Raw genomic sequence first — 25150 nt, 5'->3', positions numbered from 1 at the left:
TGGACCGTCTATTTGCTCATAGATTAGGGATCCCTATTGTGCCTGTTGATGTGCCCTTCCCTGCACATGCCTTAGATAGTCACCCTTTAGGGTCAGGCCTGATTAGGGAGGTCACAGCTCCACTCTGGATGAAAAACGCAGGAGGGTCATGAGGAGAGAATTAGTCTCTTCCTGATCGATTCTCCTGCGGTGTTGGGGCTTCCCTGGTTAGTCTCTCATTACCCCAATATTTCGTGGCAACAGAGGGCTCTCAAAGGATGGTCTCGTCAGTGCTCGGGGAGGTGTGTAGGTGCAACTATGGTGGCGAGTCCAAACCAGGTCTCCACTCTGCACATTCCTCCCGAATATGCCGATTTGGCTCTCGCCTTCTGTAAAAGGAAGGCGACTCAATTACCACCCCATCGACAGGGGGATTGTGCGATAAATCTCCGGGAGGGCGCTGCACTTCCTCGGAGTCACGTGTATCCTCTGTCACAGGAAGAGACGGCGGCTATGGAAACATATGTCTCCGAATCTCTGGGACAGGGATACATTCGGCCTTCCACTTCCCCTGCCTCCTCGAGTTTCTTTTTTGTGAAGAAGAAGGATGGAGGTTTACGCCCGTGCATTGACTATCAAGGTCTCAATCAGATAACGGTGAAGTACAGTTATCCACTACCTCTCATTGCTAGTATGACGGAGTCATTGCACGGGGCGCACTTCTTCACCTCGGCTCCCGTCTTCCGGCTTCTTGTCTGGTGGCACCGGTGGTATGGGAGGTTGACGCGGACATCGAGCGGGCGTTACGCACGGAGCCCACTCCCCCCCAGTGTCCAGTGGGTTGTGTGTACGTTCCGTCTGATGTTCACGATCGATTGATCTATTGGGCTCATATGTCACCCTCTTCTGGTCATCCTGGCATCGGTCGGACAGTGCGCTGTCTTAGTGGGAAGTACTGGTGGCCTACTTTAGCGAAGGACGTGAGGGTTTATGTTTCCTCCTGCTCGGTGTGTGCCCAGTGCAAGGCACCTAGACACCTGCTCAGAGGGAAATTACAACCCCTACCCGTTCCACAATGGCCGTGGTCACATCTATCGTGGATTTTGTTACGGACCTCCTCCCGTCACAAGGGAATACTACGATCTTAGTCGTTGTGGATCGGTTTTCTAAGTCCTGCCGTCTCATTCCTTTGCCCGGTCTCCCTATGGCCCTACAGACTGCGGAGGCCCTGTTTACTCACGTCTTCCGGCACTACGGGGTACCTGAGGATATAGTGTCCCCAGTTCACATCAAGGGTCTGGAGGGCGTTCATGGACCATCTGGGGGTCTCGATCAGCCTGACCTCAGGGTTTCACCCCGAGAGTAATGGGAAGGTGGAGAGAGTAAACCAGGATGTGGGTAGGTTTCTGAGGTCCTATTGCCAGGACCGGCCGGGGGATTGGTTGGTGTACATCCCCATGAGCAGAGATAGCCCAAAACTCCCTCTGCCACTCCTCTACTGACCTGTCTCCATTTTAGTGTGTACTAGGTTATCAGCCGACCGCCACGGCAGTGAGGCCCTGAAGTATGCACCGGGGGACCGGGTCTGGCTCTCGACCCGAAACCTGCCCCTTCGCCAGCCCTGCCGGAAGCTGGGTCGGCGGTTTGTGGGGCCATTTAAAGTCCTGGGGAGATTGAACAAGGTTTGTTATAGGTTACAGCTCCCTCCTGATTACCGTATTAACCCCTCGTTCCATGTGTCTCTCCTCAGGCCGGTGGTAGCTGGTCCGCTCCAGGAGTCTGAGGTGCAGGAGGTCCCTCCGCCCCCACTGAACATCGAGGGGGCTCCGGCGTACTCGGTCCGTTCCATCCTGGATTCGAGGCGTCGGGTGGGGGGCCTGCAGTATCTCATGGAGTGGGAGGGGTACGGTCCGGAGGAACGGTGCTGGGTTCCTAGGAGGGACATCCTCGATCCCTCCCTGTTGAGGGATCTATGTTTCTGTTTTCTACTTGTTTTGTCTTGATTGCACACACCTGGTTCCAATGTACATTCATTTGTTTCCCTATTTTACCCTCTGGTTCTCTCATGGTGTTGTGTGTGATTGTTCATTGTCTTGTTGTCATTTGCTTTGTGAGTCGGTATTTTCTTCCCTGCGTGAAGGATATGTTTATTTACTTGTGATAACTAAAGTACGTTGTTGACCAAGTTCTGTGTCCTGCGCCTGACTCCGTCCTACCGCTACACACTGACGCATGACAGTTAACAAGGTTTAACCAGTCAGTTGAAACTTTGAAAAACAAAAGTAAGTCATTGGAATTTTGTCAACAACTTTACCGTAGCACCTCTGTTAACACGCATCGCAAGAATATGTATGGGCAAACATTATGCACAGGTATATTTACAGTACTTTATTTTTTTTACAAGAGGTACTGTAGTAAAAAAAAAAAAATCATAAGATATGTATGGTATACAGTGGGGAAAAAATTATTTAGTCAGCCACCAACTGTGCAAGTTCTCCCACTTAAAAAGATGAGAGAGGACTGTAATTTTCATCATAGGTACACGTCAACTATGACAGACAAATTGAGAATTTTTTTCTCCAGAAAATCACATTGTAGGATTTGTAATGAATTTATTTGCAAATTATGGTGGAAAATAAGTATTTGGTCACCTACAAACAAGCAAGATTTCTGGCTCTCACAGACCTGTAACTTCTTCTTTAAGAGGCTCCTCTGTCCTCCACTCGTTACCTGTATTAATGGCACCTGTTTGAACTTGTTATCAGTATAAAAGACACCTGTCCACAACCTCAAACAGTCAAACTCCACTATGGCCAAGACCAAAGAGCTGTCAAAGGACACCAGAAACAAAATTATAGACCTGCACCAGGCTGGGAAGAATGAATCTGCAATAGGTAAGCAGCTTGGTTTGAAGAAATCAACTGTGGGAGCAATTATTAGGAAATGGAAGACATACAAGACCACTGATAATCTCCCTCGATCTGGGGCTCCACGCAAGATCTCACCCCGTGGGGTCAAAATGATCACAAGAACGGTGAGCAAAAATCCCAGAACCACACGGGGGGACCTAGTGAATGACCTGCAGAGAGCTGGGACCAAAGTAACAAAGCCTACCATCAGTAACACACTACCGCCAGGGACTCAAATCCTGCAGTGCAAGACGTGTCCCCCTGCTTAAGCCAGTACATGTCCAGGCCCGTCTGAAGTTTGCTAGAGTGCATTTGGATGATCCAGAAGAGGATTGGGAGAATGTCATATGGTCAGATGAAACCAAAATAGAACTTTTGGTAAAAACTCAACTCGTCGTGTTTGGAGGACAAAGAATGCTGAGTTGCATCCAAAGAACACCATACCTACTGTGAAGCATGGGGGTGGAAACATCATGCTTTGGGGCTGTTTTTCTGCAAAGGGACCAGGACGACTGATCCATGTAAAGGAAAGAATGAATGGGGCCATGTATCGTGAGATTTTGAGTGAAAACCTCCTTCCATCAGCAAGGGCATTGAAGATGAAACGTGGCTGGGTCTTTCAGCATGACACTGATCCCAAACACACCGCCCGGGCAACGAAGGACTGGCTTCGTAAGAAGCATTTCAAGGTCCTGGAGTGGCCTAGCCAGTCTCCAGATCTCAACCCCATAGAACATCTTTGGAGGGAGTTGAAAGTCTGTGTTGCCCAGCGACAGCCCCAAAACATCACTGCTCTAGATGAGATCTGCATGGAGGAATGGGCCAAAATACCAGCAACAGTGTGTGAAAACCTCGAAGACTTTCAGAAAACGTTTGACCTGTGTCATTGCCAACAAAGGGTATATAACAAGGTATTGAGAAACTTTTGTTATTGACCAAATACTTATTTCATTAAAAATCCTACAATGTGATTTTCTGGATTTTTCTTTCTCATTTTGTCTGTCATAGTTGACATGTACCTATGATGAAAATTACAGGCCTATCTCATCTTTTTAAGGGGGAGAACTTGCACAATTGGTGGCTGACTAAATACTTTTTTCCCCCACTGTACCTTATGAGAGGAAAGTAATTTTACAATGAGAGGGAGAGAGATGTTTCTTGTTGATAGTTGTAATCCCACTATGATTTTCAGTGGAGTTCAGATAAACAAATACAACTGTGTCTGCATCCCAAATGGCACCCTATTCCCTATATACACACCATTAAAACAAATGGTTCTATATAATGCCAAATAAGGGTTATTTGACTTGTAGCCATAGCGGAACCCTTTTTGGCGCTATATGGAAGCTTTTTTTGAGGGTTCTATAAAGAACCATTCTCATAAGGTTCTAAATAGAACCTGTGTAGTGCTATAAAGAACCCTTTCCAAAGGTTCTATAAAGAAACATTAAAAAAGGTTATTTATAGAACCGAAAAAAGGTTATGCTATGGTTAAAACCCTTTTTGGGGCTACAGTGCCTTCAGAAAGTATTCACACCCCTTTTTCCACATTTTATTGTTACAGCCTAAATTTAAATTGATTAAATTGAGTTTTTTTTATCACTGGCCTACACACAACACACATAATGTTAAAGTGGAATGATGCTTTTCGAAATGTTTACAAATTAAGTACAAATGTCAAGCTTAAATGTCAATAAGTATTTACATTTACATTTTAGTCATTTAGCAGACGCTCTTATCCAGAGCAACTTACAGTTAGTGAATACATATATATATATATATATATATACATATATATATATATATATATATATATTTATTTTTTTTTTATATACTGGCCCCCCGTGGGAATCAAACCCACAACCCTGGCGTTGCAAACGCCATGCTCTATCAACTGAGCTACATCCCTGCCGGCCATTCCCTCCCCTACCCTGGACGACGCTGGGCCAATTGTGCGCCGCCCATGAGTCTCCCGGTCGCGGCCGGCTGCGACAGAGCCTGGATTCGAACCAGGATCTCTAGTGGCACAGTTTGAATCGAACCAGGATCTCTAGTGGCACTCAGGTAGTATTCAACCCCTTTGTTATGGCAAGCCTAAATAAGTTCAGGAGTAAACATTTGCTTAACAAGTCACATAATAAGTTGCATGGACTCACTCTGTGTGCAATAATAGTGTTTAACCTCTTAAGGATTGGACCCTTTTTTTCAATTTTCGCCTAAAATGACATACCTAAATCTGACTGCCTGTAGCTCATGACCTGAAGCAAGGATAGGCATATTCTTGATACCATTTGAAAGGAAACACTTTGAAGTTTGTGGAAATGTGAAATTAATGTAGGATAATATAACACATTAGATCTGATAAAAGATAATACTAACAAAAAAACATGCATTTTCTATTTATTTTTTTGTTCCATCATCTTTGAAATGCAAGAGAAAGGCCACAATATAATATTGCAGTTTAGGCGCAATTTAGATTTTGGCCACTCGATGGAGGCAGTTTGTGTGCAAAGTTTCAGATTGATCCAGTGAAGCATTGCAATACTGGACTATTTTGTATCAAGTCTGCCCAAATCTGTCAAATTGGTCAATTGATTCATTTTCAAGGACATAACTATAGAGAACATACAAAAATGATATGGAAATACAAAATGTAAGTTTACATGTCATACATGATGGATCATTAGCTTATACACATCTACAGGGGGAGAACAAGTATTTGATACACTGCCGATTTTACAGGTTTTCCTTGTATGATTTTTAAGTAATTAATTTGCATTTTATTGCATGACATAAGTATTTGATACATCAGAAAAGCAGAACTTAATATTTGGTACAGAAACCTTTGTTTGCAATTACAGAGATCATACGTTTCCTGTAGGTCTTTACCAGGTTTGCACACACTGCAGCAGGGATTTTGGCCCACTCCTCCATACAGACCTTCTCCAGATCCTTCAGGTTTCGGGGCTGTCGCTGGGCAATACGGACTTTCGCTCCCTCCAAAGATGTTCTATTGGGTTCAGGTCTGGAGACTGGCTAGGCCACTCCAGGACCTTGAGATGCTTCTTACGGAGCCACTCCTTAGTTGCCCTGGCTGTGTGTTTCGGGTCGTTGTCATGCTGGAAGACCCAGCCACGACCCATCTTCAATGCTCTTACTGAGGGAAGGAGGTTGTTGGCCAAGATCTCGCGATACATGGCCCCATCCATCCTCCCCTCAATACAGTGCAGTCGTCCTGTCCCCTTTGCAGAAAAGCATCCCCAAAGAATGATGTTTCCACCTCCATGCTTCACGGTTTTGATGGTGTTCTTGGGGTTGTACTCATCCTTCTTCTTCCTCCAAACATGGCAAGTGGAGTTTAGACCAAAAAGCTCTTTTTTTGTCTCATCAGACCACATGACCTTCTCCCATTCCTCCTCTGGATCATCCAGATGGTCATTGGCAAACTTCAGATGGGCCTGGACATGCGCTGGCTTGAGCAGGGGGACCTTGCGTGCGCTGCAGGATTTTAATCCATGACAGCGTAGTGTGTTACTAATGGTTTTCTTTGAGACTGTGGTACCAACTCTCTTCAGGTCATTGACCAGGTCCTGCCGTGTAGTTCTGGGCTGATCCCTCACCTTCCTCATGATCATTGATGCCCCACGAGGTGAGATCTTGCATGGAGCCCCAGACTGAGGGTGATTGACCGTCATCTTGAACTTCTTCCATTTTCTAATAATTGCGCCAACAGTTGTTGCCTTCTCACCAAGCTGCTTGCCTATTGTCCTGTAGCCCATCCCAGCCTTGTGCAGGTATACAATTTTAACCCTGATGTCCTTACACAGCTCTCTGCTCTTGGCCATTGTGGAGAGGTTGGAGTCTGTTTGATTGAGTGTGTGGACAGGTGTCTTTTATACAGGTAACGAGTTCAAACAGGTGCAGTTAATACAGGTAATGAGTGGAGAACAGGAGGGCTTCTTAAAGAAAAACTAACAGGTCAGTGAGAGCCGGAATTCTTACTGGTTGGTAGGTGATCAAATACTTATGTCATGCAATAAAATGCAAATTAATTACTTAGAAATCATACAATGTGATTTTCTGGATTTTTGTTTTAGATTCCATCTCTCACAGTTGACGTGTAGCTATGATAAAAATTACAGACCTCTACATGATTTGTAAGTAGGAAAACCTGCAAAATCGGCAGTGTATCAAATACTTGTTCTCCCCACTGTAGATGGCCGGGCGGGGTGGGTGTGGAGCCAGACACAGCAGGGGTTGAAACTGTAGAACCCAGTTCCTACATTTGAATATAAAAATTGATTTTGTCAAACAAAACTATGCTAAATTGTATCTCTGGGACCCTTAGGATGACAAATCAGAGCAAGATTACTGAATGTAAGTACATTATTTATCTTCAGAGATTAATGTATCAAACCAGTTGGCGTGTTACGTTTTTTGTTGTTGTGCACTCTCCTCAAACAATAGCATGGTATTTTTTCACTGTAACAGCTACTACAGTTTCTGCTGTTCTGTGAAGGGAGTAGTACACAGTGCTGTACGAGCTCTTCAGTTTCTTGGCAATTTCTCGCATGGAATAGCCTTCATTTCTCAGAACAAGAACAGACTGACGAATTTCAGAAGAAAGTTCTTTGTTTCAGGCCATTTTGATCCTGTAATCGAACCCACAATTGCTGATGCTCCAGATACTCAATTAGTCTCAAGAAGGCCAGTTTTATTGCTTCTTTAATCAGCAAAAACAGTTTTCAGCTGTGCTAACATAATTGCAAAACGGTTTTCTAATGATCAATTAGCCTTTTAAAATGATAAACTTGGATTAGCAAACACAACGTGCCATTGGAACACAGTACTGATGGTTGCTGATAATGGACCTCTGTACGCCTATGTAGATATTCCATTGAAAATCAGCATTTTCCAGCTACAATAGCTATTTACAACATTAACAATGTCTACACTGTATTTCTGATCAATTTGATGTTATTTTAATGGACAAAAAAATTGCTTTTCTTTCGAAAACAAGGACACTTTGTCACACCCTGGCTCTGGGACTCTATATGTTGAGCCAGGGTGTGTTCATTCTATGTGGTATATTTCTATGTTGGGGGTTCTAGTTCTTCTGTTTCTTTGTTGGCCTGAGTGACTCCCAATCAGAGGCAACGAGTGTCAGCTGTGGCTGGTTGTCTCTGATTGGGAGCCATATTTAAACTGGCTGTGTTCCCTTGGTGTTTGTGGGTTTTTGTTCCAGTTGGTCATTGTTACCTAGGACGTTACGAGTCGTTTTGTTGTTTTGTATCGTGTGTGCACTTTAACTAATTAAAGTATGTTCGCTCAACACGCTGCGCCTTGGTCCTCCTCTATTAACGACGATCGTGACACACTTCTAAGTGACCCCAAACTTTTCAATGGTAGTGTACATAAATTAGATATTTCTTTATTTAATTTTCAAAACATTTGCAAAAATTTCTAAAAACATGTTTTCACTTTGTCATTATGTGGTATTGTGTGTAATGGATGAGGTATTATTATTATCAATATATATATATATATATATATATATATATTAATCAATTTTGAATTCAGGCTGTAACACAACAAAATGTGGAATGAGTCAAGGGGTATGAATACTTTCATTTGTTATTTTTCATTATAGAACTTTTATATAGAATGATTCCATAAAGAACCTTTCTCAATCTCAAAGGTTCTTTGTAGAACCATGCAGAGTTTTTTAAATTCTGGTTTAATAGCCATATTATATTGTTAAAATTCCATAGGTTGTATTTTTGTCTTTATTAACAAATTGAATCAGGTGTGCTAGCTCTGGAATGGCTGGGGGTCCCTGAGGAAAGAATTGAGAACCACTGACTGATTTAGTCAACTGTTCTCAATTGACACAAGGCCATATGTGAGTATTTCACAAAACACCATCACTTGCCATATTCATATACAGTATAACATCAAATAGCATAACACAACAGATTAGATAAACTGAAATGACACTCACTCACGGTTGCCCCCAAAAATATTTGAATGAGCCACCACCCCTACATTTTAATTATCACTAAAAGAGGAAATAACCCTTTTTTGAACTGCAAAGAACCATTGAAGGGCTCAAAGGGTTCTTTGGGTCAGTATGTTTCCACATAGAACCATCACCCTTCCCAAAGAACCGTTGAGGGACCCTCATTTGTTTAGTGTGTAGTGTACTATTTTTGACCAGGGCCCATAGGCCCGTAGTCTGATCCAAGTGGATGAGAGCTCAATCAACAGGCATGACGGCTGGTTTCACCACCCACCCTGCCACAACAACTCATGTCAGTACACTACTTTGCCTCTGCCTCCTCCTCCACCCAGTTTGGAAACAGTCTCTCCTTCACAATGGCACTTATGTCTGTGAATATATCATCTTCTTCGCGATTGGCATCAATCTAGAAATAGTCAAATACAAAAGGTTAGTGTACTACACTCTAACTTTTCATTAGCATGGCTGGTAGGAAATTGTATTTTGATGAAGACCAAAATAAATACAGTGAGGGAAAAAAGTATTTGATCCCCTGCTGATTTTGTACGTTTGCCCACTGACAAAGAAATGATCAGTCTATAATTGTAATGGTAGGTTTATTTGAACAGTGAGAGACAGAATAACAACAAAAAAATCCAGAGAAACGCATGTCAAAAATGTTATAGATTGATTTGCATTTTAATGAGGGAAATAAGTATTTGACCCCCTCTCAATCAGAAAGATTTCTGACTCCCAGGTGTCTTTTATACAGGTAACGAGCTGAGATTAGAGCACACTCTTAAAGGGGAGTGCTCCTAATCTCAGCTTGTTACCTGTATAAAAGACACCTGTCCACAGAAGCCATCAATCAATCAGATTCCAAACTCTCCACCATGGCCAAGACCAAAGAGCTCTCCAAGGATGTCAGGGACAAGATTGTAGACCTACACAAGGCTGGAATGGGCTACAAGACCATCACCAAGCAGCTTGGTGAGAAGGTGACAACAGTTGGTGCGATTATTCGCAAATGGAAGAAAAACTAAATAACTGTCAATCTCCCTCGGTCTGGGGCTCCATGCAAGATCTCACCTCGTGGAGTTACAATGATCATGAGAACGGTGAGGAATCAGCCCAGAACTACACGGGAGGATCTTGTCAATGATCTCAAGGCAGCTGGGACCATAGTCACCAAGAAAACAATTGGTAACACACTACGCCGTGAAGGACTGAAATCCTGCAGCGCCCGCAAGGTCCCCCTGCTCAAGAAAGCACATATACAGGCCCGTCTGAAGTTTGCCAATGAACATCTGAATGATTCAGAGGAGAACTGGGTGAAAGTGTTGTGGTCAGATGAGACCAAAATCGAGCTCTTTGGCATAAACTCAACTCACCGTGTTTGGAGGAGGAGGAATGCTGCCTATGATCCCAAGAACACCATCCCCACCGTCAAACATGGAGGTGGAAACATTATCCTTTGGGGGTGTTTTTCCGCTAAGGGGACAGGACAACTTCACCGCATCAAAGGGACAATGGACGGGGCCATGTACCGTCAAATCTTGGGTGAGAACCTCCTTCCCTTAGCCAGGGCATTGAAAATGGGTCGTGGATGGGTATTCCAGCATGACAATGACCCAAAACACACGGCCAAGGCAACAAAGGAGTGGCTCAAGAAGAAGCACATTAAGGTCCTGGAGTGGCCTAGCCAGTCTCCAGACCTTAATCCCATAGAAAATCTGTGGAGGGAGCTGAAGGTTCGAGTTGCCAAACGTCAGCCTCGAAACCTTAATGACTTGGAGAAGATCTGCAAAGAGGAGTGGGACAAAATCCCTCCTGAGATGTGTGCAAACCTGGTGGCCAACTACAAGCAACATCTGACCTCTGTGATTGCCAACAAGGGTTTTGCCACCAAGTACTAAGTCATGTTTTGCAGAGGGGTCAATTACTTATTTCCCTCATTAAAATGCAAATCAATTTATTACATTTTTGACATGCGTTTTTCTGGATTTTTTTGTTGTTATTCTGTCTCTCACTGTTCAAATAAACCTACCATTAAAATTATAGACTGATCATGTCTTTGTCAGTGGGCAAACGTACAAAATCAGCAGGGGATCAAATACTTTTTTCCCTCACTGTATATACGTATCATAAACCTGAAAAACATGTGATCCAAAAAATGAGAGGCGGTCAAACACAGCAGCGATGCACTAATAGGAATGACTGTGGTGTAGCATTATGGTTTTTTTTGTCTTGTTTGCTGTGTGATATTGTGTTGGATATTGGATTCTCTATTATTATCATGTTGGATACAGAACCAAATTGTTTTTGTCATTGTTATGCCTGTCTAACTACTACTGTAATCCAATGTTACAAGAATCTGTGTGACATTTTCATCTGAAAGAAATCCAATAAAGTAGATATCATCAAAATGGAGTGCCTGTGGAGTGAATCATCTTACAAAACAAACATGTGCACACTGAAAGCCAATAACGACCTAACGGCTGAACAAGCCTGAATAGGGCATTGAATGGAGGCTGTGACCACCTCAGGGCAATTTTGTATTATTCTGTGTGTACATTTATGACACTCCATTTAGTCTTATATATTAAGTTAGGTTAGCTTACATTATGAATGGAATAGCGGTAATACAATATCATATTAATAATAGGACGTATAGTATCATATGCTTACCCGGTCGTACAATAGCATATGCATTGGATGATGTAGTTTATCATATGTCTTGGAGGACATATCATATTAAACGTCTTTCTCTGAGACAAGATTGCTTGTTGCTCCGTAACAACAAAGGAGAATTACATTGGCGGTTACAGGAACTAACGACAAAGGTGCTCAACAAGGTGTGGGGGGGAATAGGGTGGACCTACCCTGACAATAAGTGCCCTCTCCTGGTAGTACTTGGCTATTGGAGGGATGTTGTGCTTAAACGTTTCCAGGCGTTTCTCGATGGCGTGGGTGTTATCGTCAGGGCGACCCTGCTGAGCGGCTCTCTGCTCAAGACGCTGGCGAAGTTGCTGATTGGAGCAGGCCAGTAGAATCACTAGGTCCGGCGAGCCAATCTGTATGCATGAGAGTTGGGATATGGTAAATATAATGAATAATACATAAAATTGAGTAAAAAATGTAAGGCTGTAATAAGAGATCAAAACAATGATAAACATAATTTTAATCATTTACTGTTTTCATTATCATATTTCTTCATAGAATTGCCTACTACACACACAACACTCAGAACTCAACGTTAACTCAATTCAATTTGAATTTCATTGGATTATTTAACAGAATCGCCCACTACACTCAAAACTCTACGTGTGCAAAAAATGTATCTTCACAGCAAATTCCCCAGTGTTAACTTAACACTGAAAGTGTGGACCCGTATAGATACTGAACAGTGTTGAATTAACACACTGCTTAGTGTAATGCTTTATTTGCATATTTCCCAGATGCCTTGCCTTTCAAGTGAATTGTAGAGTTACCACCCATAACTGAATTTGTTAGTGATAGAGACATTTTTGTTGCATTCATTCCTTTTAAGACCTTGGACTTCACCAATTGAGATCCTAAGTCAATATTATCATAAAAATGTAATTATTTAACACAATACAATATGTATTTCATAAGGCCTTATTTTGAGGGCTTATACAAAAAAATACTGGGTTGTTTGGATGACCCAACTGCTGGGTTGCAGGCATTGGATCACTTAGTCGGGTTGTTTTTTTAAAAGCGCAAGGTTGATTTGTTGTTGATGGGTTATTGAGATATGTGAGAGAAACGTAATGTCCGCAACTCTGGTATGCTCCCATAGTGATTTAATCAGACGAACAACAAGGACAACGTTTTGATCCGAGTTGGATCTTGACCTGACGAAGATTACTTTTTTCTCTGATACGTTCTTCTGTTGTGCACATGATTAGATGGATGTGTATATTTTTGGCAACCCGTGAGAGTAAATGTCATTCCAACATGTTTTTAGCTTTAATTAAGCTTACAGAAGTGTAGAAGTTCTTTAACCTTTTCACCCGTGAGTTCCAAATATCTTTAACGGTTGCCCCAGTGTGAGTTTTACATTGCAGTGTACAAACTTAACATGATTAACATTTACTCTCACAGGTGTCCAAAAATAACTATTATACAAGCCAAGCCCCTAATAAGCCACACCTCCTGAAAATAATTTATGGATGTACATTTTGTTTTTATATTAACCAATGTTTGGGTAATCCGAACAACCCAACACATTGGGTTATCTATGCAACTTGTCACATTATGCTGACTTGCAAAGTGATATGTAATTCCTATTGAAATCCAGCCATAGTGGGAATATCCAACCTGACATTTTTATCATCCTCAACCTGCATTTAGAATAACTGCCAGGTTGTGGAAGACTGAAATATGAGACTACCTAAAGCATCTAAACTGGAACAACTATTTCATTAATGGGTGCAATAAGTCCAGGTAACATGTTGGATTAGTTTAGAAAATGTATGTCATTTTATATTTGAGAAGCATAAGATTAATTAGTCAATCAATGTACATGCAAAAACATAGATATTGAAAGTCTATGTTAGTGGCGCCGGAGAAGATGGCTGCCGTTTTACAGCCCTCTAACCAATTGTACTATTATGTGTGTTTTTCCGCGTTTTTTGTAATTTATTTTGTACATAATGTTTCTGCCATCGTCTCTTATAACCAAAAAGAGCTTCTGGATATCAGGACAGCGATTACTCACCTCGTATTGGATGAAGATTTTTTCTTCAACGAGGCGGCCGCGAAGGATATCCTACAGACACCCGACAAGGCCCAAATCCCTGTCATTCGCATGAGGAAGAGACGGAGATATCGTGGACATAGGTCGGGGTGCCTTGTAAGGATCCGAAGGCGAGCGAGTAAACTGCCTCTCCGATCAATCATTTGAGAATAAATGGGATGACCTAAGATTATGGTTATCCTACCAACGGGACATTAAAAACTGTAATATCTTATGTTTCACCGAGTTGTGGCTGAATGACGACATGGACAACATACAGCTAGCGGGCTATAAGCTACATCGGCAGGATAGAACGGCTGACTCCGGTAAGACAAGGGGTGGCGGTCTGTGTATATTTGTAAACAACAGCTGGTGCACAAAATCAAATACTAAGGAAGTCTCAAGGTTTTGCTCGCCTGAGGTAGAGTATCTTATGATAAGCTGTAGACCACACTATTTACCAAGAGAGTTTTCATCTATATTTTTCATAGCTGTCTATTTACCACCACAAACCAATGCTGGCATTAAGATTGCACTGAATGAGCTGTATAAGGCCATAAGTCAACAGGAAAACGCTCACCCAGAGGCAGCTCTTCTAGTGGCCGGGGACTTTAATGCAGGGAAACTTAAATCCGTTCTACCTAATTTCTACCAGCATGTTAAATGTGCAACCAGAGGAAAAAAAACTCTAGACCACCTTTACTCCACACACAGAGACGCATACAAAGCTCTCCCTCGCCCTCCATTTGGCAAATCTGACCATAACTCTATCCTCCTGATTCCTGCTTATAAGCAAAAACTAAAGCAGGAAGCACCAGTGACTCGGTTAATAAAAAAGTGGTCAGATGACGCAGATGCTAAGCTACAGGACTGTTTTGCTAGCACAGACTGGAACATGTTCCGGGATTCTTCAGCTAGCATTGAGGAGTACACCACATCAGTCACTGGCTTCATCAATAAGCGCATCGATGATGTCGTCCCCACAGTGACCGTACGTACATACCCCAACCAGAAGCCATGGATTACAGGAAACATCCGCACTGAGCTAAAGGGTAGAGCTGCCGCTTTCAAGGAGCGGGACTCTAACCCGGACGCTTATAAGAAATCCCACTATGTCCTCCGATGAACCATCAAACAGGCAAAGAGTCAATACAGGACTAAGATTGAATCGTACTACACCGGCTCTGACGCTCGTCGGATGTGGCAGGGCTTGGAAACTATTACAGACTACAAAGAGAAGTACAGCCGCGAGCTGCCCAGTGACACAATACTTCCAGACGAGCTAAACCACTTCTATGCTCGCTTCGAGGCAAGCAACACTGAAGCATGCATGAGAGCACCAGCTGTTCCGGATGACTATGTGATCACGCTCTCCATAGCCGATGTGAGTAAGACTTTTAAGCAGGTCAACATTCACAAGGCCGCAGGGCCAGACGGATTACCAGGACGTGTAGTCCGAGCATGTGCTGACCAACTGGCAAGTGTCTTCACTGACATTTTCAACATGTCCCTGACTGAGTCTGTAATACCAACATGTTTCAAGCAGACCACCATAGTCCCCGTGCCCAAGGACACTAAGATAACCTGCCTAAATGACTACCGACCCGTAGCACTGACGTCTTCAGCCATGAAGTACTTTGAAAGGCTGGTCATGGCTCACATCAACACCATTATCCCAGAAACCCTAGACCCACTCCAATTTGCATACCGCCCCAACAGATCCACAGATGATGCAATCTCTATTGCACTCCACACTGCCCTTTCCCACCTGGACAAGAGGAACACCTACGTGAGAATGCTATTCATTGACTACAGCTCAGCATTCAACACCATATTGCCCTCAAAGCTCTTCACTAAGCTAAGGATCCTGGGACTAAACACCTCCCTCTGCAACTGGATCCTGGACTTCCTGACGGGCCGCCCCCAGGTGGTAAGGGTAGGTAACAACACATCTGCCACACTGATCCTCAACACAGGGGCCCCTCAGGGGTGCGTGCTCAGTCCCCTCCTGTACTCCCTGTTCACCCATTACTGCATGGCCAGGCACGACTCCAACACCATCATTAAGTTTGCCGACGACACAACAGTGGTCGGCCTGATCACTGACAACGACGAGACAGCCTATAGGGAGGAGGTCAGAGACCTGGCCGTGTGGTGCCAGGATAACAACCTCTCCCTCAACGTGACCAAGACAAAGGAGATGATTGTGGACTACAGAAAAAAAAAAGAGGACTGAGCACGCCCCCATTCTCATCGATGGGGCTGTAGTGGAACAGGTTGAGAGCTTCAAGTTCCTTGGTGTCCACATCACCAACGAACTATCATGGTCCAAACACACCAAGACAGTCGTGAAGAGGGCACGACAAAGCCTATTCCCCCTCAGGAGACTGAAAAGATTTGGCATGGGTCCTCAGATCCTCAAAAAATTCTACAGCTGCACCATCGAGAGCATCCTGACTGGTTGCATCACCGCCTGATATGGCAACTGCTTGGCCTCCGACCGCAAGGCACTACAGAGGGTAGCGCGTACGGCCCAGTACATCACTGGGGCCAAGCTTCCTGCCATCCAAGACCTCTATACCAGGCTGTGTCAGAGGAAGGCCCTCAAAATTGTCAAAGACTCCAGCCACCCTAGTCATAGACTGTTCTCTCTGCTACCGCATGGCAAGCGGTACCGGAGTGCCAAGTCTAGGTCCAAAAGACTTCTCAACAGCTTCTACCCCCAAGCTATAAGACTCCTGAACAGCTAATCATGGCTACCCGGACTATTTGCACCCGGTCCACACTTTCAGTGTTAATTTAACACTGGAGAATTTGCAGTGTTCGATAATACATGTGTATACACAGTGTTGGTGAAGCTACTCTGAAAATATAGTTTACCAAGCTACAAATTACTTCACACTGGAAGAAGTTAAGCTACACTAAAGCTACCATTAAGAAAAATATAGTTACTTTGAAAAGGTAGCTCACTACTTCCAAACTACTTTGTGATAAATTATCATATCTAAATCTGAAATGACATAGACTTGAAATTTAAATCACTCTGTAACGCTGAGCTAATGCGATATGGATTGAATAGAGCCCTAAGGCTTAAGGTATTAGACCAGTTTTGTCATAGGTTTAGTAAGGAATGTATCACCAGCATGCCTGAGTGACTAATCAAGCTGTTCAATTGCTAACAGTTAGTAAAAACGGCTAGTCCAATACAGTCAGTGTCTACAAGTATATGAACGTGTACGTTTTTGACTAACTCCTCCATTTAAGGTGGTTGAATGGGTTGTTGATTCAGGTTGAGAGTTGTTAGGTAATTACATTACTATCACCCACATTCCAAAACATGTTTGCATTACAATAATAAATACAAAAGGAGATAAACTTAATCATACTTATCATTCACCAATTACCAGGATATATTACACAGTGAAAAATATTTATGGTGCTATTCAGAACCATCTAATGAATGTTACTTTTTTTTACCAGGTACATTGACTGAGAACACAATCTCATTTACAGCAATGACCTGGGGAATAGTTACAGGGGAGAGGAGGGGGATGAATGAGCCAACTGGAAACTGAGGATGATTAGGTGGCCATGATGGTATGAGGGCCAGATTGGGAATTTAGCCAGGACACCAGGCGTAAACACCCCTACTCTTATGATAAGTGCCATGGGATCTTTAGTGACAACATTGAACATTCATAAAAGGGTTCTACATGGCAGCAAAAAAGGGTGCTGCCCTGGTGATAAACCAAAACTTTTAGAGTATGGATGAAATAGGGTAGATGTCATTCACCTGCTCCTCAAAGGTAAATGCCTGGGCAATCTCCCGTGGGAACCCATCCACAATAAAACCCTTGGCACCTTGCTGCTTGATGAACTGCTGCTTCAGCTCCTCAATTGTCGTCTCCTGAAGAATAAGGACAGTGAGCACTACAAGACCATGGTACTTGCCTACGGAGCAGCAAGAGGAACTGCTCCTCCCTAACTTCAGGCTTTGCTCAAACCCTACACCCCAACAAGAGTACTCCGTTCTGCCACCTCTGGTCTCTTGGCCCTCCCACTCCTACGGGAGGGCAGCTAACGCTCAGCCCAGTCCAAGCACCCCAATGGTGGAACCAGCTTCTCCCTGAAGCTAGGACAGCAGAGTCCCTGCCCATATTCCTGAAAACAAATGAAACCCTATCTCTTCAAAGAGTATCTTAAATAATCCCACAGGGCACCTTGAACCTGAACACGTTATCTAACAATGGCATCCTTGGTTCCCACAATATGGCCATGCTGCAAAGTTGAGTCTTGAAAATGTTAGGGTTAGGTATTTAGGTTAAGGTTAACGTTAGGGCTAGTCTTAAAATAATATTTTTAGAAGAGAAATTGTAGAACTTCCGTCTTTGCTGCTTGGCCAGGTAGTGACAGCCGGCATCCTACCTGAGGTGCCAGTTCCCCGTTGGCGATGATCTTAGCGATGAGCTCCCACTTTCTGTCACTAGAGGCATGGTGCAGGAGCTGGTTCCGCAGGATCTCTCCCACAGACACACACTCAAAACGATAATGGCTTGCAATTTTGGCAGTTTGGGTGCCCTTTCCGCTTCCTGGTCCCCCTAGACAAAAATACATGTTAAAAAGTTATTTTTATGCTTACACAATACAGGGAACCAAAAGGTGAATCATTACTATTTTTCTTTGTTGCCACGAGCTTACCAATGACAAAAATTATGTGAGGTCGGGGCTTAGAGGGGTCAAAAACGTCATACTCCTGAATAAGTCCAGTGGACTCAGTCATATCTGAGTCGCTCTCGATGGAGAACTGGGCCTGAATGGGAGTGAGGCGGTCATACCGACGGTAAGGTCCGGGACCGGGTCCGGGTACAGGCCCGGTGTCTGCCACAAAGAAGTCAAAGGAACGTCAAATAACTGTCAAACAAAGCAACCATAGTAGTCCCTTGTTTGAAACTCCCCAGCAAACATGTTCACACTGGCATGATGTGGGCCCAATGTGGGCTAAAATATTGTCCCCACATAGGCTGCCCACATTGGGCCAATGCGCCTTTGCTCATTGGCTCCACATTGGCATGCAAGGCATTGACCCAGTTTGAGCAGCCCATATCTAGTGAGGGCAGCCCTCACTTTGCCTGAAATAAGCCAATTTTTCCCCAGCAAACTTGCCCACATTGGTAGGATGTGGGCCCAACATTGGAATGTTGTGGGATCATCAGCACCACATTGGACCCAAGGCAGGTGGCCCCAAGGGCAGCCCTCAATTCGCCTGAAATACTGTAAGCCCACACAAAGTTGTTACTATCATGTATATTTTCTACAGAGAAACTTAAAAGTTGGTGACGCTTTAAATGACGTTCAGCTTATAAAGGCTTCTTAAAGCCTTCATAATGCCTTCATAAGCACTATATAAATATGTTAAAGTATCTATAACCGCATGTCATGCTTTATAAAGGGTTCATAAATGTGCCATTGCTGTGTGACATAATCACCAATGTCAAATGTGACATAACCCACTGTTGAATATGATATACAGTACCAGTCAAAAGTTTGGACACCTACTCATTCAAGGGTTTTTCTTTAATTTTACTATTTTCTACATTGTAGAATATTAGTGAAGACATCAACACTATGAAATAACACATATGGAATCATGTAGTAACCAAAAAAGTGTTAAACAAATTAAAATATATTTAAGATTTTAGATTCTTCAAAGTAGCCACCCTTTGCCTTGATGACAGCTTTTCACACTCTTGGCATTCTCTCAACCAGCTTCACCTGGAATGCTTTTCCAACACTCTTGAAGGAGTTACCACATGTGCTGAGCACTTGTTGGCTGCTTTTCCTTCACTCTGCCGTCCGACTCATCCCAAACCATCTCAATTGTGGAGACCAGGTCATCTGATGCAGTGACTCCATCACTCTCCGTCTTGGTAAAATAGCCCTTACACCGCCTGGAGGTGTGTTGGGTCATTGTCCTGTTGAAAAACAAATGATAGTCCCACTAAGCCCAAAACAGATGGGATGGTGTATCACTGCAGAATGCTGTGGTAGCCATGCTGGCTAAGTGTGCCTTGAATTCTAAATAAATCACAGACAGTGTCACCAGCAAAGCACCCCCACACGATAACACCACCTCCTCCATGCTTTACGGTGGGAAGTACACATGCGGAGATCATCCGTTCACCCACACCGCGTCTCACAAGGACACGGCGGTTGGAACCAAAAATCTCAAATTTGGACTCCAGACCAAAATACAAATTTCCTCTGGTCTAATGTCCATCGCTCGTGTTTCTTGGCCCAAGCAGGTCTCTTCTTCTTATTGGTGTCCTTTATTAGTGGTTTCTTTGCAGCAATTCGACCATGAAGGCCTGATTCACACAGTCCCCTCTGAACAGTGTATATTGAGATGTGTCTGTGACTTGAACTCTGTGAAGCATTTATTTGGGCTGCAATTTCTGAGGCTGGTAACTCTAATGAACTTATCCTCTGCAGCAAAGGTAACTCTGGGTCTTCCATTCCTGTGGTGGTCCTCATGAGAGCCAGTTTCATCATAGCGCTTGATGTTTTTTGCGACTGCACTTGAAGAAACTTTCATAGTTCTTGGAATTTTCCTATTTGACTGACCTTCATGTCTTAAAGCAATGATGGACTGTCGTATCTCTTTGCTTATTTGAGCTGTTCTTGCCATAATATGGACTTGGTCTTTTACCAAGTAGGGCCATCTTCTGTATACCCCCTTACCTTGTCACAACACAACTGATTGGCTCAAAATTCCACAAATTAACTTTTAAGAAGACACACCTGTTATTTGAAGCTGGTTGAGTGTCAGGGTTGAGTGTAGAGGTAACGTGGAATCACACGCAGGACACACAGAGATTCGAAACAGATGTCTTTAGTGAAGTCCGAAAATACAAGCCAAACACGGCAACAGGCCACAGGCGAAACATACGCACACTGGTAAGAACCAAAGTAAATGCGCACAACGTGCAGGACTCTCTCAAACAAAACGAAATACAGAGAGCACAGAACAGCGAACCAACTACTACACGTGACATCGAACAATTACACACAACACCTGACCAAACACAAGAGAACTAAATAGGACGCATAATGAACACTTAACAATGAACAGGTGTAACAAACAGACAAAACCAATCAAACATAGAAACATAGAACGGTGGCAGCTAGTACTCCGGAGACGACGACCGCCGAAGCCTGCCCGAACAAGGAGAGGGAGCAGCCTCGGCCGAAACCGTGACATTGAGAGAATGCCAGGAGTGTGCAAAGCTGTCATCAAGGCAAAGGGTGGCTATTTGAAGAATCTCAAATATAAAATATTTTGATTTGTTTAACACTTATTTGTTAGTACATGATTCCATATGTGTTATTTCATAGTTTTGATGTCTTCACTATTATTCTACAATATAGAAAATAGTAAAAATTTAAAAAAATTTTTTTGAATGAGTAGGTGTGTCCAAACTTTTGACTGGTAGTGTAAATTAGTGCTTTATGAAGGGTGACATGTTGTGCTGAAGGATGGCATACGCTCTAAGGCGAAATCATGTTAGTCACATTACACCTAATCTCGCTCCTAGACACTTTCACCCAAATGCATGGAAGATCTGGTGGACCAACACATCAAACTTGGCCTTCATTAGTTAGGGATAGGTTTAAAAACACATTTTAAGAAGATAATTTTTGGAAATGGGCAGTGTTGTAGCCATAATTATGACTTTGTGACTGTGTTAACTAGTGACGACCAGGGGGAATGTTTTTGTTATGGTCACTCCCACTAAGGCCAACTTTGAATAGTTGATATCCCAGGCTTATGCTGTATGCGTTGTGTGAGCAATAGCCAGGGGACGATGTTACACCAAGAAACACTTACCTTGATGAAAGCCCCCAATATAGGAAATGGAAAGTGGCTTTCTTCTGGAACCAAGTTCCTCAGAACACATACCCACACACAACAATATAACGAGCCATACTGTACGGTGCTGGCCCCAGTCAGGTCTTTGACACATTCACCCACTCCCCCGCTGAAAGATCAGCCACAGAATGTTGGCATCATTGTAACAGGTTGTAATCAAGCCCTGGTCTCCAGCATTGGAACAGAAGAGGAATAACTGGTGCGGTAGTCTCAGGTTGGACCACACACACACACACACACACACACACACACAAGCTTTGCAGGTCCATCAGATCATTTAAATACCTCACACCCAACACCTTCATAAATCAGCAGAACATTAATCAATTATGTATTGACACTTTATGTAGTGTCCTGTAATACTTAGTTTGAAGTGAGACACCTTTGGTCATTCATAACACATCCATAAAGACACTATATCGCATGACGCTGTACTTACTTTAAAGTCAGATCCCTTTGGTCATCTATAACACATACATAAAGGCTTTGTATCAAATAAACATTTAAACCATACATTTCCTTTTATTTGTACATTTTTAAAACAATACAAATATGTTACGTTTCAAGAAGTCCAGCAATGCAATTACATTGAATATTACACATGGCTGTGAATAGTGTAGCTTGTTCCTGAGCTGGCAGAATGAATGGTTCATGCCTCTCTGCCTGCTGGAGGTACTGCATGTTGGTTCCAACCTTAAAAGTTACAACAAATAAAGTTAGCAGGTCTGTTAGGAAATGCCTTTGTCTCACTATCTGGATAAGGACATTTCTGTGCTGTGCCAGAAATACTCTCAATGGGGAGATGGCAAACTCCATTTGATTTATATTATTATATTCCTCTTTCATTTACAAATCTCATGATGTGACTGAGACATGGCTGGATTTTTATTTAGCTGAGCCTATGGCTAGCAACATTTTGAAATAACGATTGAGGTAGCTACAGTATGTAATCTAACTCAACACTTAACTACTACAAACTAATTTAAATTACAATAAATAAAGGTTAACTTACTTGTTTTTCACTGTCCAGTGGCACCACAAGTGGGCAGTCATGCCACATTTATGAACCCTTTATAAAGCATGACATACGGTTATAGATTATATTTAACACATTTATGTAGTGTTTATGAAGGCTTTATGAAGGCTTTATGAAGCCTTTATAAGATGCATGTAATTTACAGCGGCACCCTTTTTGGTAATATTGGGCGTACATATTGCACCGTACACAATTTTCTGTACATTGTGTCGCAGTAAAAGAGGGTCCATTTTACTCAGGAGCACTTCTAGTTTCCAAATCCACAGAGTTTCACCCCGGGCATCATATATACATTCCTAAATACAAGCTTAAACGGTTAGCTAAACTCATGTTAACAGTCATTTTTGCATCTTCAGGCAGTGAAAAAAACAATAAAATAAATTAAAAGCTAGCTCACTACTATTAAAACTCTTTTTTTTTCATTCTGCAAGTCAGACTCCAGGCTACAATGCCAAACAAGGTGATAGGATAAATGTTTTGACTGAGATTAAAAAACAGTTACATCTTTGTCAATAAGGAGATTTAATGAACCGCTAGATTTGATTGATAAAGTTCCTTCAGAAAGTATTCACACCCCTTGACTTTTTCCACATAATGGTTTAACAGCATTAATTTAAAATGTATTACATTTAGATTTTATGTCACTGGCCTACACACAATATCCCATAATGTCAAAGTGGAATTACGTTTTTAAACATTTTCACAAATCAATTCAAAATGAAAAGCTGAAATGTCTTGAGTCAATAAGTATTCAACCCCTTGTTATGGCAAGCATAAATAAGTTCAGGAGTAAACATTTGCTTAACAAGTCACATAATATGTTGCATGGACTCACTCTGTGTGCAATCATAGTGTTTAACGTGATTTTTGAATAACTACCTAATCTCTTTACCCCATACATACAATTACAGTGCCTACAGAAAGTATTCATACCCCTTGACCTATTCCAAATGTTGTTGTGTTACAGCCTGAATTCAAAATGGATTAAATAGATTTTACGTCACTGGCCTACACACAATACCCCATAATGACAAAGTGAAAACATGTTTTTAGAAATTTTTGCAAATTTATTGAAAAGGAAATACAGAAATATCTAATTTACATAAGTAGTCACACCCCTGATCAATACTTCGTAGAAGCACCTTTGTCAGCGATTACAGCTATTCGTCTTTTTGGGTAAGTCTCTAAGAGCTTTGCACACCTGGATTGTAAAATATTTGCCCATTATTCTTTTTTAAATAATCAATCCACTTTGAATTCAGTCTGTAACAACAATGTGGAATAAGTCAAGGGGTAGGAATACTTTCTGAAGGCAAGTGATGGCTACATGATTTGGGCCTTAAAACTGTTGTAAATGTCATTTACATAGATTACTGTGCAAAAAACGTTTTGCTTAATGGCAACCTAAATTCTGTTTTTACACAATAGAATCCTTTGCTGAAATTTTCCAGCATTTAATCACAAGGGGGATGCACCTATCAATCAATCAAACTTTATTTATATAGCACATTTCTTACAGAGGATGCATTTCAAAGTGCTTAAGATAAGCAGAGTAAGGTGTTTACATGACTAATGCCATACTCGGCCTACTGCCATAATCAGTTTAACATCAAATTATTACTGTGCATGTAAACATACTCAGTGTGTAACGATCCCGGCAGTCTGAGTCGGGTCCTGTCTGTGTACTAGTTTTTCTGCTCGTGATCTCCAGTTTCCCGAGGGCTCTGGAACGCTCCCTGCCTGGTTGCCGGGCAACGTTGCTAGGCGGGAGCTCTCTTGATTTCCGCACCTGCATCCCATCAGCAATCTGCACACCTGGTCCTGATCATCACCCTTCTTAGGCTCTGGCCTAACATCCATTCCCTGCCGGATCGTTAGCCATGAACAGTATGTTTATCAGCGGATCAGTCTTAGAGCTTAGAGCATTAGTTTTGTTGTTTTGCACCTTGTTTGCTTGTTGTATGCTTACCTCCGTTTTGTTCTCCCTGCAGTCACTCGTCCGGAACCTTCACCCAACCTCTGCCTGATGGTCGGCGACTGCCGAGCCATCATTGGACCAACTACTGCACCCTCAACAACTCATCCACGCCGCCCGCTCTGTTCCCTGGATTATTCAGCAGCACTCGTGGATCAGTTAAATAAACACTCACCTTTGACACCACTTACCTTGTCCTGGTCTGCTTCTGGGTTCTGGCTTAGTAAACCGTGACAGAACGATCCGGCCAGTAATGAACCCAGCGGACCTGGACTCTGTTCGCCATGCCATTACCCATCAGGAGAAGATGTTGGGCCATCATAGCACGGTACTACAGGAGATCGCGTTGTCAGTTCGGAACCTTTCTACCGGTCTGACGGAGGTCCAGAACCAGCGCAAGTTTCCGGTGGAGGATCCACTACCGGTTTCACCCATCTCGCCTGCCGCTTCTGGAGCTGCGTCCTTCCGTGAGCCCAAGGTTCCGGCGCTCGGATAAATATGAGGGGGAGCTGGGAAGATGCCGTTCCTTCCTTATGCAGTGTGGATTAGTGTTCGATCTACAGCCCT

At 42.8% G+C, this 25150-nt stretch overlaps 1 protein-coding gene across 1 annotated transcript in view; it reads right to left on the bottom strand.

The window, feature by feature from the left end:
• Window positions 1-8645: 8645 nt before the first annotated feature.
• The window catches only part of ak5l (adenylate kinase 5, like), a 31843-nt gene continuing 15338 nt past the window's right edge, over window positions 8646-25150 (bottom strand). The window contains exons 4-8 of the mRNA XM_041904160.2: window positions 18344-18523; window positions 18071-18243; window positions 17439-17552; window positions 11769-11960; window positions 8646-9313 (exon numbers count right to left, since the gene is read on the bottom strand). Coding sequence (XP_041760094.2) covers window positions 9209-9313; window positions 11769-11960; window positions 17439-17552; window positions 18071-18243; window positions 18344-18523 — 764 coding nt within the window. The 3' untranslated portion in view covers window positions 8646-9208. The remainder of the gene's footprint in view (window positions 9314-11768; window positions 11961-17438; window positions 17553-18070; window positions 18244-18343; window positions 18524-25150) is intronic.

This window comes from Coregonus clupeaformis, chromosome 18 (genome assembly GCF_020615455.1).
Source record: "Coregonus clupeaformis isolate EN_2021a chromosome 18, ASM2061545v1, whole genome shotgun sequence".
Classification (NCBI taxonomy): domain Eukaryota; kingdom Metazoa; phylum Chordata; class Actinopteri; order Salmoniformes; family Salmonidae; genus Coregonus; species Coregonus clupeaformis.
The sequence above is the reverse complement of the archived record's forward strand: the minus strand, read 5'-3'. Positions and strand labels throughout refer to the sequence as shown.